Below are 19,603 nucleotides of genomic sequence, written 5' to 3' on the forward strand. Positions count from 1 at the left end.
AAAGCAGAGTGAATGATCACAAACTTTTCAGAGAACAATTTCTCAGTGTGTGTCTTATTAGCTCCTGGGAAGAGCACATAGTTAGAGTGGTAACCAAAAGCTTATCAAATATAAGGTAAAGTAGATACATAAATTCAAGTTTTACTCACAGAATAAAGTCCTAAGAATGTATTTATTTCTCCACTACTTACTGTAAAACTGCAGCCCCTGTTTTAGGTAGACTTGTTTTTAAGAAAGTTAAAAAATTTTTTTGATGAGAACTTCCTGTACACTTTTTAACTTTAATTTTTCACTTAATATGTTATAAGCATTGGTCTACATTAATATATAGCCCTGGCCAGTGTCACTGAGTTGGTTGGAATGTTGTCCCATAAAACAAAAGGTCGCAGGTTCGATCCCTGGTCAGGGCACATATGAGAGGCAGCTGATTGATGTTTTTCTTCCTCTCTCCGTCCCTCCCATTCCCTCCCCTCTCTTTCAAATCAATGGGCATGTGCTGGGATGAAGATTAAAAAATAATCATAATCTTGATGTTTTTAAGATCCTGTTTTTAAAAATATACAGAAATTTAGAAATTTATCTTTTTTAAAATGTCTGCATAGAGTTTCATCCCCTTATGGGGATAGAATAATTTATTTAAATGATTATCTCCTGTTAAACATGTGAGTTTTCAAAAAGGTGCATGTATTTTATTTAGAGGTCGTAACTCCTCCGGTTTTCTATCAGGCTACAATGTCTGCTGTCCTTTGGCATCAAAGGCAGCAGCCCCTGAGGAATATATCTCTTTGTCTGTCAGTAGCAGGACCAACGGACCTCACCTTGCCTCTGGTATTGCTGCAGGACAGGCTCCTGCCCATCCCTACTGCCTTGTCGTGTGTCACTTCCTTCTTCCTAAAGTGCCTTTGCACTTACGCTGCCTGGACACGTTACAGGACTCCATTGAAAACAGGAGAGGTGCACCTCATTCTGTCCGGAAGCTCAAGGACCTTACCCTAGAACCCCCTAGGGCCTGGAGTAGAAGGGCACTCAGGCCCTGAACCTGTCCGCATGGTGCTTCCAGCCAAGCCTCGGCAGTAAGGGATCTCGGGGGTGTTGGCTGGTGGTTGTCCTAATTGAATATGTAATGCCGCTCAAAGAAAGATATCGCCTATTTTAGTAATGTAACACTATCATGTATGAAGTAATGTATGCCGTGGCTTGGCGATCTAACTACGTTTATTACTTGTGGAGGTACGCATTCTGGCTCAGTCTTGCATAAATGATGAGACCTTTAACATTTGTCAGATGGAGGCTGCCTTTGGTTTCTTATGCCTGATTAATACAGTAAATTTATTTGCATGTTTAAAAGCAAAAATATATTTTTAAATTTTATGTAAAATATGCTATTTTAAATATAAATAAAATTTGAATGAGGTCACATAGATTTTTAAAGTGGAAGGTGTTCCTAAAAGCTGATTCCTTAAATAAGGTAGCTTTGACTTATCTTGAGTCCCGGCACCTTATTTGAATATAGGAGCCATAGTACTTACACAGTTACCTTTGAAGATCGCGGGGGTTAGGGTCACCGACTCCCATGGAGTCACAGAGCCATGAACTCCTGACTTCCCAAAACTCAACTGCTGGGAGCCTGCTGTTGACCGGAAGCATTACCAATAAGTCAGCACATATTTTGTGTGCTTTATGTATTAGGTATCATATCCTTACAATAAAGTAAGCTAGAGAAAAGAATGTGATGTTAAGAAAATCATAATGAAAAAGTTTACAGTATTTACTGAAAAAACCTCTATTATATACTTATAGTGGACCCACGCAGTGCAAACCAGCATTCAAAGGACAAAGTAAGGGGCGAGATTGGAGTACTTTAAATTTGTTTTTGCATTTGGATTTTTCGGGAAGCTCTGCTCTGCTACACAGAAAGTTTGTTTGTTTGTTTTGTTATTTTTTGTTTCTCTTTTAGCAAATAAAGTATCTTGGCCTGAAGCTGCCCTTTGTACAAGTAAATTCAACTTTGCAGCTGTTTCTGACTTTATTTTATAATCTAATGTTGCGGGGACCAGGAAGGATTTCCAGGTTTCATATTGAACTCAGAAAAGTCTGAAAGCTGTCAGGCTCACTCTTAGCATTCTAGCGTGGGAAATGTATAAAGGATCGTTTCTAGAAAAATAAAAACCAACCAGATGTGCTTCAGTACAAAGCATGAAATGAACTAGAGAGCTGACAAGGTAATAGAGACCCTCTTATCCCAGACACAGCTTTTTGAGAACAGCTGCAATCCAGGTGGCCTCACAGATGCACTCCACTAGAGCTTCATTGCTCTTGGGCTGGGCAGGGCATAGAGCGAAGGGAAGCTCCCAGATTCTTCCACTAAAACCAGCATAATAATGGAAAATTGGCACTGGCAGGCAAAAAAAGCAGTAGGCCAGGATTTTAGTAATAGTGCAAAAATCCTAAGTGTTTGCAAATTGAGTTCAGCAGTCTGTTGTTTACAGATCAAGCATTTGCCCAAATAGAGTTCACTTCAGTAAAAAAGAATTGGTTCAAAATAACACAATTGGCCATATCGATGTTGTGGAGAAAACCCATCATGTTCCGAAGATCTGAAACGGCACTGGATAAAAATCAGTAATTATTTCTAGTTAAGTGACAGCAACATTTGAGTCACGTGATGGAAATACTTCTCAAATCAAAGGCTGACATTTTCACTGCATAGCTACGGAAGCAAAACCAAAAGTGACAGCGCTGGATTGGTCGCTGTAACTGAGCGTGGCTCTGGAAGTACTAGCTGACAGAAATGTTTCAGTCAAAGCTGACGCCTCCGATCTGTGGGCTTCTTGGGTGGATTATGCACTAGGATATCTGGCCAGCTATTTGGAAACATTTGAAAAGTGTGACTCAAGCCTCATCACTCAGAAGAAAATTTCACGTCAACTAAAGATTCCACAGAAAAAACTTAGCCCTAATATTCGAAAAAAACGTGGAGTACATGTGATCTCTAAATATACAGATGGATACTTTTAAACTCATTTAGAGTGGGGAAGGTCTTTCTGAGCCACACACAAAACTAGAAGAAAAAATTGACTAGTATTTCTGCATTGAAAGTAAAGTTATAATAAATGTCAATTCAGGCCAAAATCTTTGCAAGCACAGTGCACACGACGTGGGTAGCTTCCTCCACACATTCGTGCAAGGGTGTGTGTACAGGGGTGTCGGCAGCAGTTTTAATGCCCTAAGTCCTGAAACAACCTAAACTTACTCTAGTAAGTACTAGTTTTCAATATGTGGGAAGTCCGTGGAGACCCGCACGACTTGAAAAGGATGATTTGATGGAGTTTTGTGTGGAAACACTTCCAGCACGTTTTGAGACGTGACAGCAGTTTCTGCAAAAGGGTGTATCTATACTTCGCTCTCATTTGTGCCTTTTCAAAAGAATTTACCAGTGTATGTTTGGCAGAGTAAACAATAGACAGAGAACGGTCTTCGGAGAGGGAGTTCGAGTTGGGAGTACAACTTCGTCAGGTACCCTCAGGTACTAGTTAAATTTTGCATTGTTTCCATTTTTTAAATTGTTACTTAAATATTTTCCCCTTTGGTTGCAGTGGTGGCGTCTCTACTGCTTAACCTGGGAAGCCCCGTAAAGGAGGTCCGGCGGGCGGCCGTTCACTGTCTGCAGGCCCTCAGTCGAGTGACATCCCCGTTCCACATGGTGATAGAGCACGTCGTGCCCAAAGCAGAGGAGGTCACCTCGGACGCCAGCTACGTCGTTCAGGTGACTTCCAGCACGGAGGGCTGCACGAGTGCGCACTTGTGTGTGCACCCGAGCGGTTTCCTCCTTTCCTGACTTTGGCTTTGCAGGGATTGTGGTTGGGTTCAGCCTCTGAATTTAGGAACTCATAGGTCAGTATCTGCACATCTTTGTCGCCAATTTTAAAGGATAGCTGCTGGAAGACCAGTGTCTGGTTTTTGAGAGGAAGCTGACTGAGGGGGACCAATGTCCTTGCCTATTAAAGTTTCAAGGGGAAATGAAGAGTGGACCCCCCCCATAATTAGTACACTTAACATTCAGGGTTGCTTAACTCTTTTTACCCAGTTTTCTTTTTTGGTACCCTAGGATTTGGCTACATTATTTGAGGAACTACAGAGAGAAAAGAAACTGAAATCTCATCAGAAGTTGTCCGAAACTTTGAAGAACCTGCTTTATTGTGTATCCAGTTGCCCGTGTTATGTTGCCAAAGATCTGATGAGAGTGCTTCAGGGAGTGCACGGGGAGGTGAGTGCAGTGTCAGGGGCTGCGTTCCGTGGGGTGTCACTGCGGTCCTTGAAGCCACTGCTGCACAGGCGAGGCACGTGCAGAGGCACACATGTGCACTCAGTGACAAATTTCTTACTAATCTGGGAGAGGAAGCGTTGCGGTGGAGAAAAGAGATAGGAAACAAAAAGCAAGTATCGGTGCGTTTCTTTCCATTTTAAAATTTGTTATTTCTGTGTAATCACTGACTTGATTTTAAATGAACTTTAAAATCACATATAGAAAAAAACGCTGAAGCTGCACCATGGAAAACTGTAGGGTTGCCTCGGTTTTTCGGGTGAATGTCTACTACAAGGTAATATATTTGGACATACAATGGGGGGACCCCCAAAAAACCCAGAGATATCTTCTGGAGGGTAGGCCCTTGTAGTACAGGTTTCTCCGACTAGGTAAGTGTCCTAGGAACCCACCTGGATCAGTGTACCAGCTGGTGGTGTTGTGAGAGGCTGTGTTCAGTCTCTGAACACAGAGACTGAATTTTTTTTGAAGAATTTTTGAAGACCTAGTGCATTTGCCCATTTCATGATGGGTCATTTTTGAGCACACCTGCCCACACTGTGCTGAGTGTTCAGCAGTTTTTGAACAAAAATGGCATAATCCCTGTGCCCCCACCCTTCCTATTTACCCGATCTCACCCTGAGTGACTTGTTTCCCTGAATTAAAAAAAAAGTCCTCAAAGGGAGACATTGTGCTGATGTGGAAGAGGTGAAACAAAAAATGGCAGAGACACTATAAAGACATCAAAATCAGTGAGTTCAAACACTTTTAAGCAGTGGAAGAAAGTCTCAATAGGTGTATTGCATCAAATGAAGAGTGCTTTGAAGGTGACTGAAGTTTAAACATGTAAGAATAAATACACAAGTTTTTATAAATAAATCCTGTTTTGTATGTGGTTGCATACTTTTTGGGGGGGGAAACCCATAGCTTTCATTATGTTGTCAAGGAAACCTGTGGTACGAAGAGAGGTTACTAGAGCCTAGTTGACATGTGTGCTGGGTGCAGAGGAAGACTCGCTGATCCTGGTGTCCAAATGCCTGTGTGCCTCACCAGCGCCTTACCGGTCACAGACTGACTGCACCGTGGAGGTTTACTAACATGGGTAGAATGTGGTGGAAACCATTTGGTTAAATTTTCCTGGTGGGAGCAAACAGATGGCATTTATCAGCTCTGTGTCATCCCAGCTCTAGTTTAAGAATTAACCATCTTGGCCCTGGCTGGTGTGGCTCAGTGGACTGAGCACCAGTCTGTGACCCAAAGGGTCATTGGTTTGATTCCCAGTCGGGGCAAATGCCTGGGTAGCCAGCCAGGTCCCTAGTAGGTGCCCAAGAGGCAACCACACATTGATGTTTCTCTCCCTCTCTTTCTCCCTCCCATCCCCTCTCTCTAAAAATAAACAAATAAAACCTTTAAAAATAAAAAGAGAATTGAGCATCCTAGTTCTGTGAAGAACGGAATAGTAAATAATTTAGGCTCTGCAGGCCATACAGTCTGTGGCGGCTGCTCGGCTCTGCTTTGTGTGGCAGTAGCGGCAGGGACAGCAGGTAAACGGACAGACCGGCTGTGTGGCAGTGAGCCAGGTGTGCAAAGCAGACAGTCCTCTGGCTCTGGCCCACAAGCCATATTTTGCTGGCACCTGGTTTAGACTTCACATACAAATTTGAATTAATGTTAATTATATCAAGTTGGAAACATTGGGAAATTGCAGTAATTTAGAAGAAGCTAAAATTTATTTTTGTAGTCTAGACCTTCAGTTTAGTTTGTATTTCCTGTTTTCAAAAGGACTTGGGGCACTCACAGATTTGTCCACTCATGTCTGAAGGGTTTAGAGCTTTTGACCATTACAGACAAAACCGTCAGAAGGGACGGGAGTGCTCGATTGGATTAATAGTTATGTCACGTCCAAGAGGTCATCATTATTGGTGGTTTTTCTCCAGGCTAAGCTCCCAGTCTTCCAACCTGATCCCTTTGGAGGTCTTTGTTAAAGCAAGCTAAAACATGTTAGTATAATAACTATTTCCTAATAAATTCTCCACACTTCAGATGGTGCTTTCTCAGCTATTGCCTATGGTTGAACAACTGTTGGAAAAGATTGAAAAGCAGCCCACAGCTGTCCTGAAGGACGAGGCCACTGTTTTGCATCTCACTCTGGGGAAATATAATGAATATTCAGCTTCTCTTTTACATAAGGACCCAAAGAGTCTGGATATATTTATAAAAGCCGTGCACACAACAAAGGAACTTTTTTCAGGAATGCCCACTGTTCAGATTACAGCCCTCGAAAAGGTCAGTGATTTCTTTCCGAAACTGAAGCACTTGCAAGTTAGAAAAAATGTGTAATGTTTTACTCAGAGAAGATGGAGTAGACTGCACATGTTTTAGAGGAATTTGATTTATTTGACCCGTTTTGCAAGACTGAATGATATACGCGGGTCAGTAAGAAGTGCTGCATTTTAACTGACAAAATTGGGGACAGTTTTACACAGAGAATGATAAAAAGTTTGCTTTTGGAAATCAACTTTGTTCATTGAGCTTAATGGTCTTTTTTCTACCTCTAGATTACAAAGCCATTTTTTGCAGCTGTATCAGATGAAAAAGTTCAGCAGAAGCTTTTGCGCATGTTGTTTGACTTATCAGTGAACTGTAAAAATATACATTGTGCTCAGACTATTAGCAGTGTTTTCAAAGGGGTAAGTTGCAAATGGTTTATAATTTATTAATGTTTATTCTCTTCGAAGTAACACGTTTAAACATGTTCAAGCATTCTCCATTCTACAGTGCTTTTAGAAAGTCAAAGGTGACCGTCAACGAAATCACAGAAAATTTGGTCATACAGAAGTGCTTAATCAAAATGGGAAGTTTTCATCAGTGTTTTCAATGTATGAACTATTTATGGTTTTAACCAAGTAGGGTGTGCGTGTTAGTTTGGGTTTTCCTTGTGTTGGGGCATCCGCCTGTTGTGCGCAGGGGTAAGAGTGCATGTGGGGCCTGGCATTCAGCTGGTCCCGCTTGCTGTGCCTAAGCTCAGGAGCTGTCTCAGGGAGCATGTGTGATGACACTGAGCTCCTGCTCGTTGGTTTAAAAGTACCCCGAAACCTGTGCATCAGAGTAACCGCCTAGTTTTTCTGTTCTGTGCTTTGTAGGAAAACACAGTCACAAAAGGATAAGAATATGGTAAAGTCTTAGTATCCTGATTTAGCATTTCTTGGAGTTTTAATATTATTTACTTAGATTTTTCAGATAAATTAAGTGAAACAAAGGTGCAGAGCACCATGTATTATATGCTTCTTTGTTTTTGTTTTTTACATCTTTACCCAGCTGTCCACATGTGGAACATTTCCAAAGGAATACACAAGAAGTTTTCAGGGTGTTTGTCTTTGGGGATCAGCCTGGGCTCTGGAGTCGTAGGGAGGCGTGAAAGGGAACTTAGACATTTTCATTGCGTCTCTTCTAATCACCGTTCACTGCTCTAATTTTATCCCATGCATTGTATCGTTAACATTTTTTTCTTCTTATTTCAGATTTCTGTTAACGCTGAACAAGTCAGGATAGAACTGGAGCCACCAGATAAAACTAAGTCCTTGGGCACCGTTCAGCAAACGAGGAGGCAGAAAATGCAGCAGAAGTAAGCTGTGATTGCAGGGAGCGCGTGCTGCTCCCGTCATCGTGCACGCGGGCCTCGAATGCTAAGAAACCGTTGATTTCCCATACCCATCAATTAGGCATAATCAGGTGTATTTTTTTCTTAGCACTGATAGTAATTCTTTTTCCAACTTGGTGTCATATCTGTTTCCCAGAAAATCACAAGACCTGGAATCTGCCCAGGAAGTTGGAAGTTCTTACTGGCAGAGGGTGACCCTCATCCTAGAATTACTGCAGCACAAAAAGAAGCTCAAAAACCCTCAGGTACTGATACCGACGCTTTTCAGCCTGCTGTCAAGGTAATGACCCTGCCTTTGGTCGAGGACAGGAGGGGATTCTAAGTCCTCCTCGTTCTACTGAACATTCTCTTTGCTTGCTTCACTGCTCTGTAAAGTTAAGAACTGCTGTTGTAAGAGTAAAAGAATGGTTGTAGGTGCCATTGCCAGTGCCCCGGACTAACTCCCGTCCTGCACTGTGTAGGAAATAACCACTCACTCACCTACTTCCCTTAACTTTCATGTGTGCGTGTATGTATTTAGGTTTTGTTTCTTTATCACATTTATTGGGGTGACGTTGGCTGATAAGATCGTGCGGGCAGTACGTGATCTCTGTGCTGTGTTGTGTGCCGACCACGTGTGTTTGGCCCCTGTTACCACCCCGCCAGCCCCCTTTTCTCTGGTAACCACCATGCTGTTTTCTGTGCCTGTGATTTCCAGTTTTATAATCCCGTGCATGAGTGCAATCACGTGGCGCTCAGCTTTTCTGTCTCACTGGCTTCTATTAGCACGGTGTTCTCAGGGTCCCTCTGTGTTGTTGTGTATGGCAGTATTTCATCTTCTTACGGCTTCCTGACTTTCAACGCCATGTCCCTGGAGCAGCACTGCTTGCATTTAAAGATTAGAGGGTGACACCCACTGTTTTCAGGTGTAAATTGTTAGGTAGATTAGCCATATCGCGTGGTGCCGTTGAACTGTGGGTGTGTTCTTTCATCTGAACGGCAGGGTGGTTCTGAAAGTCTGGACGGGTTGATGGAAGTGCGGTAGGGAGGAGAGGTAATCCGACCGGAGTGCCTGCCTGTATGAGAAGTTAGAGTTAGGAGTCTTCCCTCTCGTGTACAGCCTTGATGTTTGCTGTTGGTATTTTAGCCATTCCTTACTTAATGTGTGTTCTGGGAAGGGGTCATTGGTACATCACTGATGTCGCACAACTTCCACATTCCATCATTTCTCTTCTGGTATCCCGCAGGTGTTTAGAACCTTTGCCGCCAGAGCAGGGAACCATGGAATACACCAAACAGTTAATTCTCAGCTGTTTGCTCAACATCTGCCAAAAACTCTCTCCAGACGGGGGGAGAATACCAAAAGGTACGTGTGGGTGTCGGTGCTGTGTTGGGGGGGAAGCTGGAGGAGTCGTCCACGTCGAGGAGAACAGTGCCCACCACTCAGAGGCAGCTTACTTCTCACCACTCTAGACGTTCTGGATGAGGAGAAGTTCAACGTGGAGTTGATCGTTCAGTGCATCCGCGTTTCAGAGATGCCTCAGACCCATCACCATGCCCTTTTACTTCTGGGGACTGTGGCCGGAATATTTCCCGTAAGTACCTGTGGCAGAGGACGTCAGCAGACGTTTCTGCTGTCCGTGGACATGCACGGGTGTTCACTGTTTGAGGCCAGTGGACTGGGGATCTCACAGTGCTGGTGGGCTCCCAGCCCTGCCTCTTACTAGCCGAGACGGATTCTGCTAAGCTTCGGTTCCTCTTTGTGAAGTGGGAGTTGACAGTATCCTGATCTCAGGGTGACAGTGAGGACACCTGGGCAGTTTAGTCATCCCTGAGCGCAGTGCCTGGCCCACGTCACGCTCTGATCGGTGGTGGAGTCTGTTGGGAAAAATTGCTGTCACCATCGGTCCTCAGACAGCTTTCAGCCAGTGACTTAAGAACATTCGTTTGATTATGAGCTACCTCAGTTAAGGAGATTATGTCCCTCGAAGAAATACATCATTTAAAGAATTTTGGAGAGATCAACATTACTTTCATAGTGGAGATTTATGTCAGAGGTTCTTAACCTGGGGTTCCCGTGAGTGTGAGGGGTCTTTTGATTTACTGAAATCATGTGCAAGGTGCTTGTGTGTGGGATTCTTTTTCCCTTGAAAGAAAGTCAGTAGCTCTCAGAGGGGATGATGATCCAGAAATGGTTGAGAATCACTGATATTTTTCCATTGTTTTTTATTGCAGTATAATTTGTGCCGTAAAATTCCCCCATTTAAAGTGTACAGTTCAGTGGTTTTACTCCGTTCACAAAGTTGTCACTGTCATAATGACCTGCTCTCAGAACAGTTCCATCGCCCAGCAGAGTGCAGTCCCTGTTCTCTCACCTCACCATTGTCTGTGAATGGAATCGTATCATACGTGGCCGTTTTGGTGTCAGGCTTCTTTCTCTTCGTTAGCGTGGTGTTTTCAAGGTTCATCTGTGTTGAAGCTTGAATCAGTATTCCTTTTGATGGCTGAATAGTATTTCATTTATGTGTCCACAAAGGGTATTTAAGCTGTTTCCACTTTTTGGCTGTTACGGTAAAATTATGTTGCTGAGGACATTTGTAAATGAGGTTTTGTGTGAAGTGGAATTGCTGGGTCATTTGCTAATTTTAACTGAGACACTTCCAGACTGTTGTCCGAAGCAGCTGCACTGTTGTGCGCCCAGCAGCAGTGTGTGAGGTTCTGATTCCCGCACCCTCGCTCCTCTGTGTGGCCTGTCTCATTACAGTCCTCCCGGGGCATGTGACGGGGTGTCTGTGGGTTTTGCATTTCCCTGATGACTAACGACGTTGAGCATCTTTTCTTGGACTTACTGACTGTTCAAGTATCTTTGGGGAAATCTTTGCAAATCCTTTGCCCATTTTAAAACTGCATTATATCTCAGTGCTGACTTATAACGAGTCATTGACATTTGATGTGTTTAAAATAGAAAATGTTGACAGATGTGTTTTCTTTCAGGATAAAGTTCTGCACAATATTATGTCCATTTTTACGTTTATGGGAGCCAGCGTCATGCGTCTGGATGATACTTACAGTTTTCAAGTTATTAACAAGACGGTGAAAATGGTTATTCCAGCGCTGATTCAGGTAAGCTGTCTTTAGACCATCGTTAGCATTATTTTTAAAGTTTTACATAGTGTGAAATTTGAGTAGTAGTAAATGAGTGCCATTTAAATGCCTTTCTGAAATTCTCAGGTATTTATGTCTCTTAAATTTCAGATGGTGAAGCTAAGAAGTAATCTTGGAAATAATGTCTTTTCCAAGAATATAAATAAATGTGCATTCTACAAGGGTATAGCTGCAAAAGTATCTCGACATTGTTCTGACAAAGTGAATTTGCATTTATTGTGCATTTCAGAACATTGCACATTTTGATAATTCTCTGGCGTAGGTAGATGAAGGTAAGAAGTTGTATAGCTACAGCGGCAAAGTTGTTAATGTGCGATTTGACATTTGCCAAGCACTGTCTAAGAGCTGAGTGCTCAGAGAGGTGCGTGACATGTAGTCTCTGCCAGCAGAGAGTGGGCAGTTTGAAACTAAAAAGTGGCCTTGGAGATGAGAGAGGTTGGTCACTTACTTGAGTTTTCTGTTTACTTCCATTGTTGCTGGTCTTACATCATTGATTAGCCATTCCAGAGATGACCGTATTTGGCACTGTCTCCTTTTAATCTTGGTATTAGATTGGTATTCTGTGTTGAACACGTCGGTGAGTTAGGACACATGTATATAAAAAAAGAAAAACAACTGTCCTGATTCTGTATCTGCTGCTAGAACATACAAGTGCGGAAGAGCCCAGACTAGGGGCCAGGCTGACCCCAGAGCTCTAGAAGAAACAGTGTGACATGGGGCACACGAAGGGTAGCTTTGCCTGGCGAGGTGGCAGAGGTGACAGTGGCATGCGCAGAGGCACGGTCTGGGAACGGGCTTAGGGTGCAGAGACTGGAATGTGGGTGACTTGGAGGAGAGCAGAGAACGGAGACAGAAGGAGGGACGCCGGTTATACATTCATTCTTTTACTCAATGGACAGCTCTGTTGTAAACGCCAGTACCAGAGTAGAGTGGATTGAACTTGTTGTGAGAGAAGCGGGGCCGTTGTCCTTTCTGTGCTCTCAGTCTCAGTCGGACCCTTTCTTCCTAAGCACGGCACGACCCTGCCTGGGTCTTGCAGCTTCTCAGCCATCCGGAGAGCAGGCTTGCTCCCAGTGCCTGGCACTTGGTGTCTGCTTCCTGTTGCTGTCTTTCCACACCCATGGCTTGTTTCTGATGAGTCTCCTTTGGGGCAGGGCTCACGCTTTGTGTTCCCTTCAGGGTCCGATAGTGCCTGGGATATAATTTATACTCATCGAATATTTACTGATCGGTCTTTGATTATGCGAATTCTTTTCGTAACTTGGCACACGTGAAGACTTGTCCTATTCTCCTGAAGCCTGTTTTGTGGGGGGTTACTTGTTTCTACTCCCTAACCCTGCTCCCCACTCTGCAGTCTGATGGTGGAGACTCTGTAGAAGTCACGAGAAACGTGGAAAACATCGTGGTGAAAATTATGAATGTGTTTGTGGATGCTCTGCCCCACGTCCCAGAACACAGGCGACTGCCTGTCCTTGTTCAGCTTGTGGACACACTCGGCGCAGAAAGATTCCTCTGGGTTCTCCTCGTCTTACTCTTTGAACAGTACGTCACTAAAACAGTGCTGGCGGCCACCTATGGAGAAAAGGTCAGAATATAGGGTGGGGGATAAGAAAGAAATGATGAAGCTTCTCACACATTTTGTGACATTTTCCAGCTTAAGTAGGGTTGGCGGTGGTCAATGCGCATTACTGAACAGCGCTTGATCAAAACACTTTTAAAGTGTCTTTGTCATTCTTTAAAGTAGTTGGCAGAACCCATGGCTCTGAGTTCCTCAGTAACAGCAGACATCTCCCGGGGGTGCCTTGACTTTTCTGAGAAGCAGGCCTGGTGTTCCTGGGTGGTTCTGCTTTAAGCACAACAAAGTACAGCTGTAAAGTGATTACACTGTGTCTCTTAAAAGTGGTTTTGAAGGCATTTCCCGGGGAAGGGGAGGCATGTCAGATCACTGAAATGAGTGAGACGCAGGTGATCGCCTTGAATAGCCCTGTTGGGATAGACGGGCATGGGGCCCAGGGTTCAGGGCTGATTTTAGGAGACTTCAATGGTCTGGACCCGCTCTCTGTAACGCGGCGTGCCCAGGCTGCCGGGAATCACAGTGCAGGCTCTCCTGGCCGTACGCCCCTGGAAGTCTCACAAATGGGCTGTTTGTTGCTCATTCCTCTGGTGATACTTGTGACCATAGGCAGTGACTTCGTGTGTTCAGAAATGTTTTTAACACGTTTCCCTTATTTGTACTTACTGACAAATTTGGTAGGCTCAGTGTTACTACCTGTGTCTCTTCTCTACACAGGACGCTATTTTAGAGGCAGACACTGAGTTTTGGGTTTCAGTGTGCTGTGAATTTAGTGTCCAGCATCAGATACAGAGCTTGATGAATGTCCTCCAGTACCTGACACAGCTGCCAGAGGAAAAGGAAGGTGAGTGTGCATGCAGAGTAGTGACTGTTCAGCTTGAGAGCTCGGGAGAAGCAGAAACCCCGAAATCCTGATCCTTAGAACCCCGACGGCGCCTTGAGGAGGAATATTTTAAAGGGAGTTAATAACTTTTCATTTGTGTGTATGACTGTGCACGTTCTCAGGTCTTTACGGGAAGAAAAGGTAAGTAGCATACTTCAGGAGGGTGTCTGCTGGCCCTCCCTCAGACACTGGCGTCGGTAGCTGTTGGCCTTTGCGCTGGTGTGTTGGCTGAGGGGTGTTACAAGTGTCCAGGATGAGTTATGGTAAAATGACGTCAGGTTACCAGGCCCTCTTAGCTGACTCGTAGCTTCCCTTTAAAATACCTGTGAAGACATTTACAGGAAGAAAAGCAGATGGCTACCACAGCAGCGGTAACTGACTGTGAAAATTCTGCTGTGTGCAGGGGACTGCAGGATCATCTACAGCCCCAGCGATGCTGGCTGGATGTGTCGCATGTTCTTGGTTCTCTGCCCTTTGGAGCAGAGCAGCAGGGTGCTTCCAAACAAGGGTCTAAGGACACTTTGGTGACTGGTTTCTTGCGGCCAGCCCTTGGCCCTGTGTTCCCTGCTTGGCCAGGCAGTGACTCGCCTGTCTTACAGTCGGCTCAGGGACAGAAGGGAAGGAGTCTGGACAACTCTGTGTGGTGGTGACATGCTAAGGAAGAAGTGGCCATGTTGAGTCATCCCGGGACAGTGGATTTTAAGGAACCCACCCTGGACCCCAGCCACTGCACCCCAACCCTTCCTCCTTCAGTCCTCACCGGAGGATGTGTTTGGCGATTTTACAGACAGAGGAAGTGGGGGAGAGACACACTGAGTGGTAGCCTCCCATTTGCCCCCAACCAGGGGTCGGACCCAGCACTTTTGGTGTACGGGATGACCCTCCAACCAATGACACCTCCTGGCCCGGGCCCAGCGCATTTATATTACATCCATTTGACATGGGGTTCTACAAGGTGCTAGGACGTCTTCCACATTTTAGAAATAAAAGTTAAAGACTTCAATCTGCTGTGGCCACCAAGAAAGTTCCTCTGAGGCTTCAGAGATTGAGTGTGGAGCCAACAGTTACAGACTCCTTTGATAGTATTTCTGTCTTCCGTTTGCTTGTCTCCTCACCTTGGTTTTTCCTTCATTTCTCGTGGTAACTATATTCATGTCTTTCACTAGTTTAGAAGAGGGAAAGCGGGTGTAGTAGAAAAACAAATATCTTTCTGAAATCTGTATCCCACTTGTATCTGCACTGAAGATGCTCATGGAAGATGGGTGTGCTCACTGGTTTCGCTGCTCTTTTTCAGAAACCGTTCCCAAAGCTGTGCCCAAGCAGAGCGAATCACAAGGGGACACGCTCCAGGTGTTTCACGTGGACACCCACACCAGCAAGCAGCTGCGGCATTTTAAGTTCTTGTCAGTGTCCTTCCTGTCCCAGCTCCTGGCTTCCAGTCATTTTATCCGAAAGGTGGTGTGTTCTTTCAGTATGTTTGTGATACAGTGATTTTGCTTTTTCTAAAGCAACAGTGCTTTAAATTAGGCCAATATCATGAAAACATGAGGCATGCCTTTTAAGATGATAGGAAAATAGTACAGATCACCGTGAAAAACCGTTCGGCACAGTCTGCTAAGGTTGTGTTTCCATGCCCTTGATGCCTCAGTAACTGTGCTTAAGCGGCAGACACCCACAGAAATGCACGGCCGTGCACCGGGCGACGTCTAGGAATGTGCACGGGAGCCCAGAACTGGCAACCTCCGAGTGTCTAACACAAACACACTGATGAAGTGTCGTCATAAAGGGACACACAAGGGTGAACCTCAGTGACATGCCATCTGCCGACCCTCAACAACATGACATTGAGGGAAAGAGGACAGACACAGACAGTGCATCCTCTGGTTCTAGTTCAAAAGCAGCAAAGCAGCTGTGTGGCTTAGAAGGAAGGGCGGTGTTTGTGCGGGGCAGGAGGGTCTGAGGCTCCGGGACATGCCGCTCCTCACCTGAAGCAGTGAGCTCTGTGCGTGGGACTTGTGCACCTTTCTGTGTGTGTGTGAATCCTCGAACAGTGAGCAAAAGGAGGAGACACAGAAAGTAAATGAGGGACTAAAGAAACAGCGAGCGGAAGGAGGATGGTGACCAGGAACACAGAGCAGCGCCACAGAGGACATCTGTGTTAGGTGTTGCTGGTACCTCCTGAGCAGGTCAGGGGGAAACCACGAGCGCTGAGGTGTCACAGTTTCAGGGACCCATTGCTACCTGGGACTTAACGAAGAGCAGCCCTCTCAGCCTGACAAGGTGGGTGGAACTCCTCAGCCAGAGAGAGCCATCAACACCTACCATTGCCTTGAACTTCACGATGGATGTCAGCGCTTGCCAGGTCCAGTCTGGAGCAGGGCTGCCCTCTGTTTTTGCTGCTTTTTGGAAAAAGAAAAAGTGTAAGAATCAGAAAAGATATTAAAAACTCAGAGAACTAACTTCAGCAAGCTTGCTTTAAGGGGCGTAGGCACTGCTCTGTCAGGCAGGCGTGCCAAGCACAGTGGTCGTCGGGCACCTCAGCGGGACTGAGAGTGGGCCCGGGCACCCTGGCGTTTCCGTGAGAAATGGCACGTGTGTCACAGAGCAGAGGGCAGAGACCCCCCTCCAACCCCCACCACTGGCACGATTTATTCTCTGTGGGGAAAAAAGACGATCTCACACCGTAAACAAAGGACAGTTTTATGCAGATTAAAAACTTCAGCGTGAAAAAGAATATTTAGAACTGTGAGAAGAAAATCGGGGACTATCACAGTGACCAGAGAGTAGAGAAGGGTTTCTTAAAAACTTCAGCTCAACAGAGAACCCCCATAAACACAACGAAGTGAAAGTCACTAAGAGAAGAGTGCTGTGTATCGATCCAAAAGCATCGGTTTCCTTCATAGCCGCTGGCAGAGCATATGCGTTCACCCAGACGCATTCTCACACGGCCAGTAAAGGCACGGAAAAGCCGCCTCCCTGGTAGGAAGACTAGTGTGGGTTAAATGAGATGCCACCGTGACATCCTGTTCATAGTAAGAGGCGGCGAGGCTGTGGGGACACAGGCATTTCTGTGCACAGGGCTGGGTGCTGAGTCTGAAAGCTTGGCCAGGTCCAGCCACGTGGCAGGTGCTCAGTTCCCTCTCTCAGGTGTATGCGCTACAAAACCTTGCCTAGACGCTCAAGGAGACAAAAACGCTCTTGTATAGCATTGTTACGAAAGAAAGGACGTAAGTTAAATGTCTGCAAACAGCTGAATGAATAAAAAAGCTGTATATACACAGCATACTGCATGCACTTAAAGTGAGTGAACAAGAGCAGCCTGAGTCACGTAAATAGGTCTCAGAAGTCCAGTATTCCCAGAAGAGCAGGTTGCTGACCGCAGACTCAGGTTTGTGGGGAGAACGGGGTTAGGGAGCCATCCACAGGGAACCAGAGTTTTACTTATAATAGGTCGTCTTACAATTGGGTAAGAGCTAAAGAAAGATTGGTCTTTTGTATTTGGTATCTATAAATGATAATGGATTGCTTGCTATACTCTTTTGATCTTTGTTGTACCTTATGAATATTAAAAGTACCTATAGAAATAATTAATGGTACGCAATATGGTAGGGAAAATAGGGTTACTATAGTATGATGGGGAGATCAGAACTTGACTAAATTATAATGTCGGCAAACAGGTGCGGTGGGGAGTGTGAATTGAATAGTGTTCGAATACAGGTGGCAAACACAAGGCCCGCAGGCCAAAGCCAGCCCTGCACCTTGTTTTATCTGGCCCTGCACCTTGTTTCTACCTGGCAGTAGGCCTGAACTGTCCCTAGTTACACTTACACAGTCCTAAAATTATATTCAGTCCTTCGAAGGCAACCGCGAGGCTGACGGGACCTCTGGTGAAAATTGTTTTGGCATCCTCGGGTTAGACGTTTCATACTTCAGGTGATTTTCTGTTACCAGCGTCCATACTGCTCTAACGATGCCTTCTCTAAAAACCAGGTAGTTGAGAGTGGCGGCCCTCAAGTTTTAAAAGGCCTCGAACAGAGGTATGTTACTTTTCCCTTTTCAATTCTTACTTGGAAATAGTTTCAAACTTGCCAGAAAGCTGGAAGAAGAGCACCCAGCACTCTCAGGCGCCCCCTGTGTTTCAGATTGCTGGAAGCAGTCCTCGGCTACATCAACGCTGTCGCGCAGTCCGTGGAGAAGAACGCGGACCAGCTCACTGGCAAATTCTGGCGAGCGCTGCTTAGCAAAGCTTATGACGTGCTGGACAAGGTGGGTCGCGTTTCTCCCCATCTTGTGTGCTTCGTTGTTGTTTTTATGTCATTGTGAAATGATTTACCACAGCTTTACTTGAAGAATATGGCTTTCCTTTAACCATGGCTTCTCTTAATATAATGCAGCTCAGGTTTTTCTTGGAAAAGAAGTTCTTGATGACCAGAAATAAACTGGTCAGGAGGACAGTTGTTTCCCAAGCGAGTATGTGAGCATGTGCCTCGATAAAGACCATGCTCTTACCGTTCAGTCACGTCATACAATATAATGTTGCACTTGGTTCAAGGAGAATGAGAGGAAAGCACCTGCCAGGGAGAGCCTGGGGTCTCTGGGAGGTGTCGCTGGCCTCAACACCAGGACCACAGCTCCACGCCTGCTGGAGCACTTGGCTGCACGGCACCCAGCAGTTCACTCAGTCTCAGCATCAGTTCTTTTTGTTATTTTTGTAAGTAAATGGGATCAGTCGTGCGTACCTGAAAGGTTAGTGGAAGAAATAAATGAGAAAGTGCGCTTGAAAATGCCTGGCTCCTGGAAGGTACACAGTGAACAGAAGTCTATCAATTTGAGTCCATCTTCCCCTTTTCCTAATTTCTGCCATTGTTAATGTTACGCTGATCTCTAGGTCAATGCCTTGCTGCCCACAGAAACATTCATTCCTGTGATGAGAGGGCTGCTGGATCACCCGCTGCCGTCCGTGCGCCGGAAAGCAATGGATCTGCTGAACAACAAGCTCCAGCAGAAAGTGTCCTGGAAGAAGAAGACAGTAAGTGAAGACGGGATGTCAGACCCCTTCACCTTCTGTGCTCTTTCCTAGCTGCGTTATGTCCCCTTCACTTTCTCCGTGGGACACTGTACATGAGCAGGTGGTTACCTGAACATAGTGCTGTGACACGAATGTTTTCAGATGGGGTAGCACTTCTAACAGGAGTGTGTTACAACCGCTTCAGAATGGAATCCAGCCCTCATGGAATACTCGTGTAATACGGGCCGGACCGTCCTTAGTTGGCTAGGATAGCTCTAGTGCACTCTCCGTCCCAACCAGGAGGCATCTTGTAGGAATCAGAAACCGGTCATGAAGACAGGCGTTGGCTTAGTGGTCAGTCCATCAGTTGGAGGACGTTACTGATGTGTAACCCATTGGCTGCGGGCCTCTCCGCCTGGCCCTCATTTGGGCGGCGTCAAGCAGGAGCAGTGGAAAGTGGACTGACAGTGTTTTTGCAGCTTTAATTGGGAATTTTGTCTGTTCTCTTCAGGTGTTCCATTTCCTAAACCTGGTTCCAGTCCTTCTGGCCATCGTGCAGCGTAAGAAAAAGGGGGCAGAAGAGCAAGCGGTAAACAGACAGACGGCTTTGTTTACACTGAAGCTTTTATGCAAGAATTTTGGTGCAGAAAACCCAGAGCCTTTTGTCCCAGTGCTGAACACTGCGGTGAGACTGATTGCCCCCGAAAAGAGGGACGAGAAGAACGTCTTGGGCAGTGCCCTGGTGTGCGTGGCAGAGGTGGCCTCCACCCTGGGGGCCCTGGCCATCCCCCAGCTCCCCAGGTATGCGGGCCCAGGCAGAAGCCCTCACCCCGGGGTTCTGGTACAGACTGGAAGACAACACCTGAGTGACTTTGTTTTCTCTAAGTGGAAGTTAGAGAAAAGATGGATCTTCAAAGAGAAAAGCACAAAATTCTCACCTTTGTGATGTTCCTTGTCCCCGGTTTGCACTGCATGTTGACCAGCTGTAATTCGGGAGCAGCAGGCGAAGCTCCTGTGGTTGGGCTGTCCTG

General features: G+C 45.6%; 1 protein-coding gene across 1 annotated transcript in view; it reads left to right on the forward strand.

The window, feature by feature from the left end:
• HEATR1 (HEAT repeat containing 1) overlaps positions 1–19,603 on the forward strand; it is a 50,949-nt gene that overhangs the window by 21,540 nt on the left and 9,806 nt on the right. The window contains exons 21-36 of the mRNA XM_024561666.4: positions 3,597–3,766; positions 4,109–4,267; positions 6,347–6,589; positions 6,862–6,993; positions 7,825–7,928; positions 8,101–8,244; positions 9,191–9,309; positions 9,417–9,538; positions 10,938–11,066; positions 12,463–12,693; positions 13,399–13,525; positions 14,859–15,019; positions 17,555–17,601; positions 17,707–17,830; positions 18,453–18,593; positions 19,084–19,373. Of these exons, the coding sequence (XP_024417434.2) occupies positions 3,597–3,766; positions 4,109–4,267; positions 6,347–6,589; positions 6,862–6,993; positions 7,825–7,928; positions 8,101–8,244; positions 9,191–9,309; positions 9,417–9,538; positions 10,938–11,066; positions 12,463–12,693; positions 13,399–13,525; positions 14,859–15,019; positions 17,555–17,601; positions 17,707–17,830; positions 18,453–18,593; positions 19,084–19,373 (2,443 nt within the window). The remainder of the gene's footprint in view (positions 1–3,596; positions 3,767–4,108; positions 4,268–6,346; positions 6,590–6,861; positions 6,994–7,824; positions 7,929–8,100; positions 8,245–9,190; positions 9,310–9,416; positions 9,539–10,937; positions 11,067–12,462; positions 12,694–13,398; positions 13,526–14,858; positions 15,020–17,554; positions 17,602–17,706; positions 17,831–18,452; positions 18,594–19,083; positions 19,374–19,603) is intronic.

This window comes from Desmodus rotundus, chromosome 10 (genome assembly GCF_022682495.2).
Source record: "Desmodus rotundus isolate HL8 chromosome 10, HLdesRot8A.1, whole genome shotgun sequence".
In the NCBI taxonomy this organism is placed as follows: Eukaryota; Metazoa; Chordata; class Mammalia; order Chiroptera; family Phyllostomidae; genus Desmodus; species Desmodus rotundus.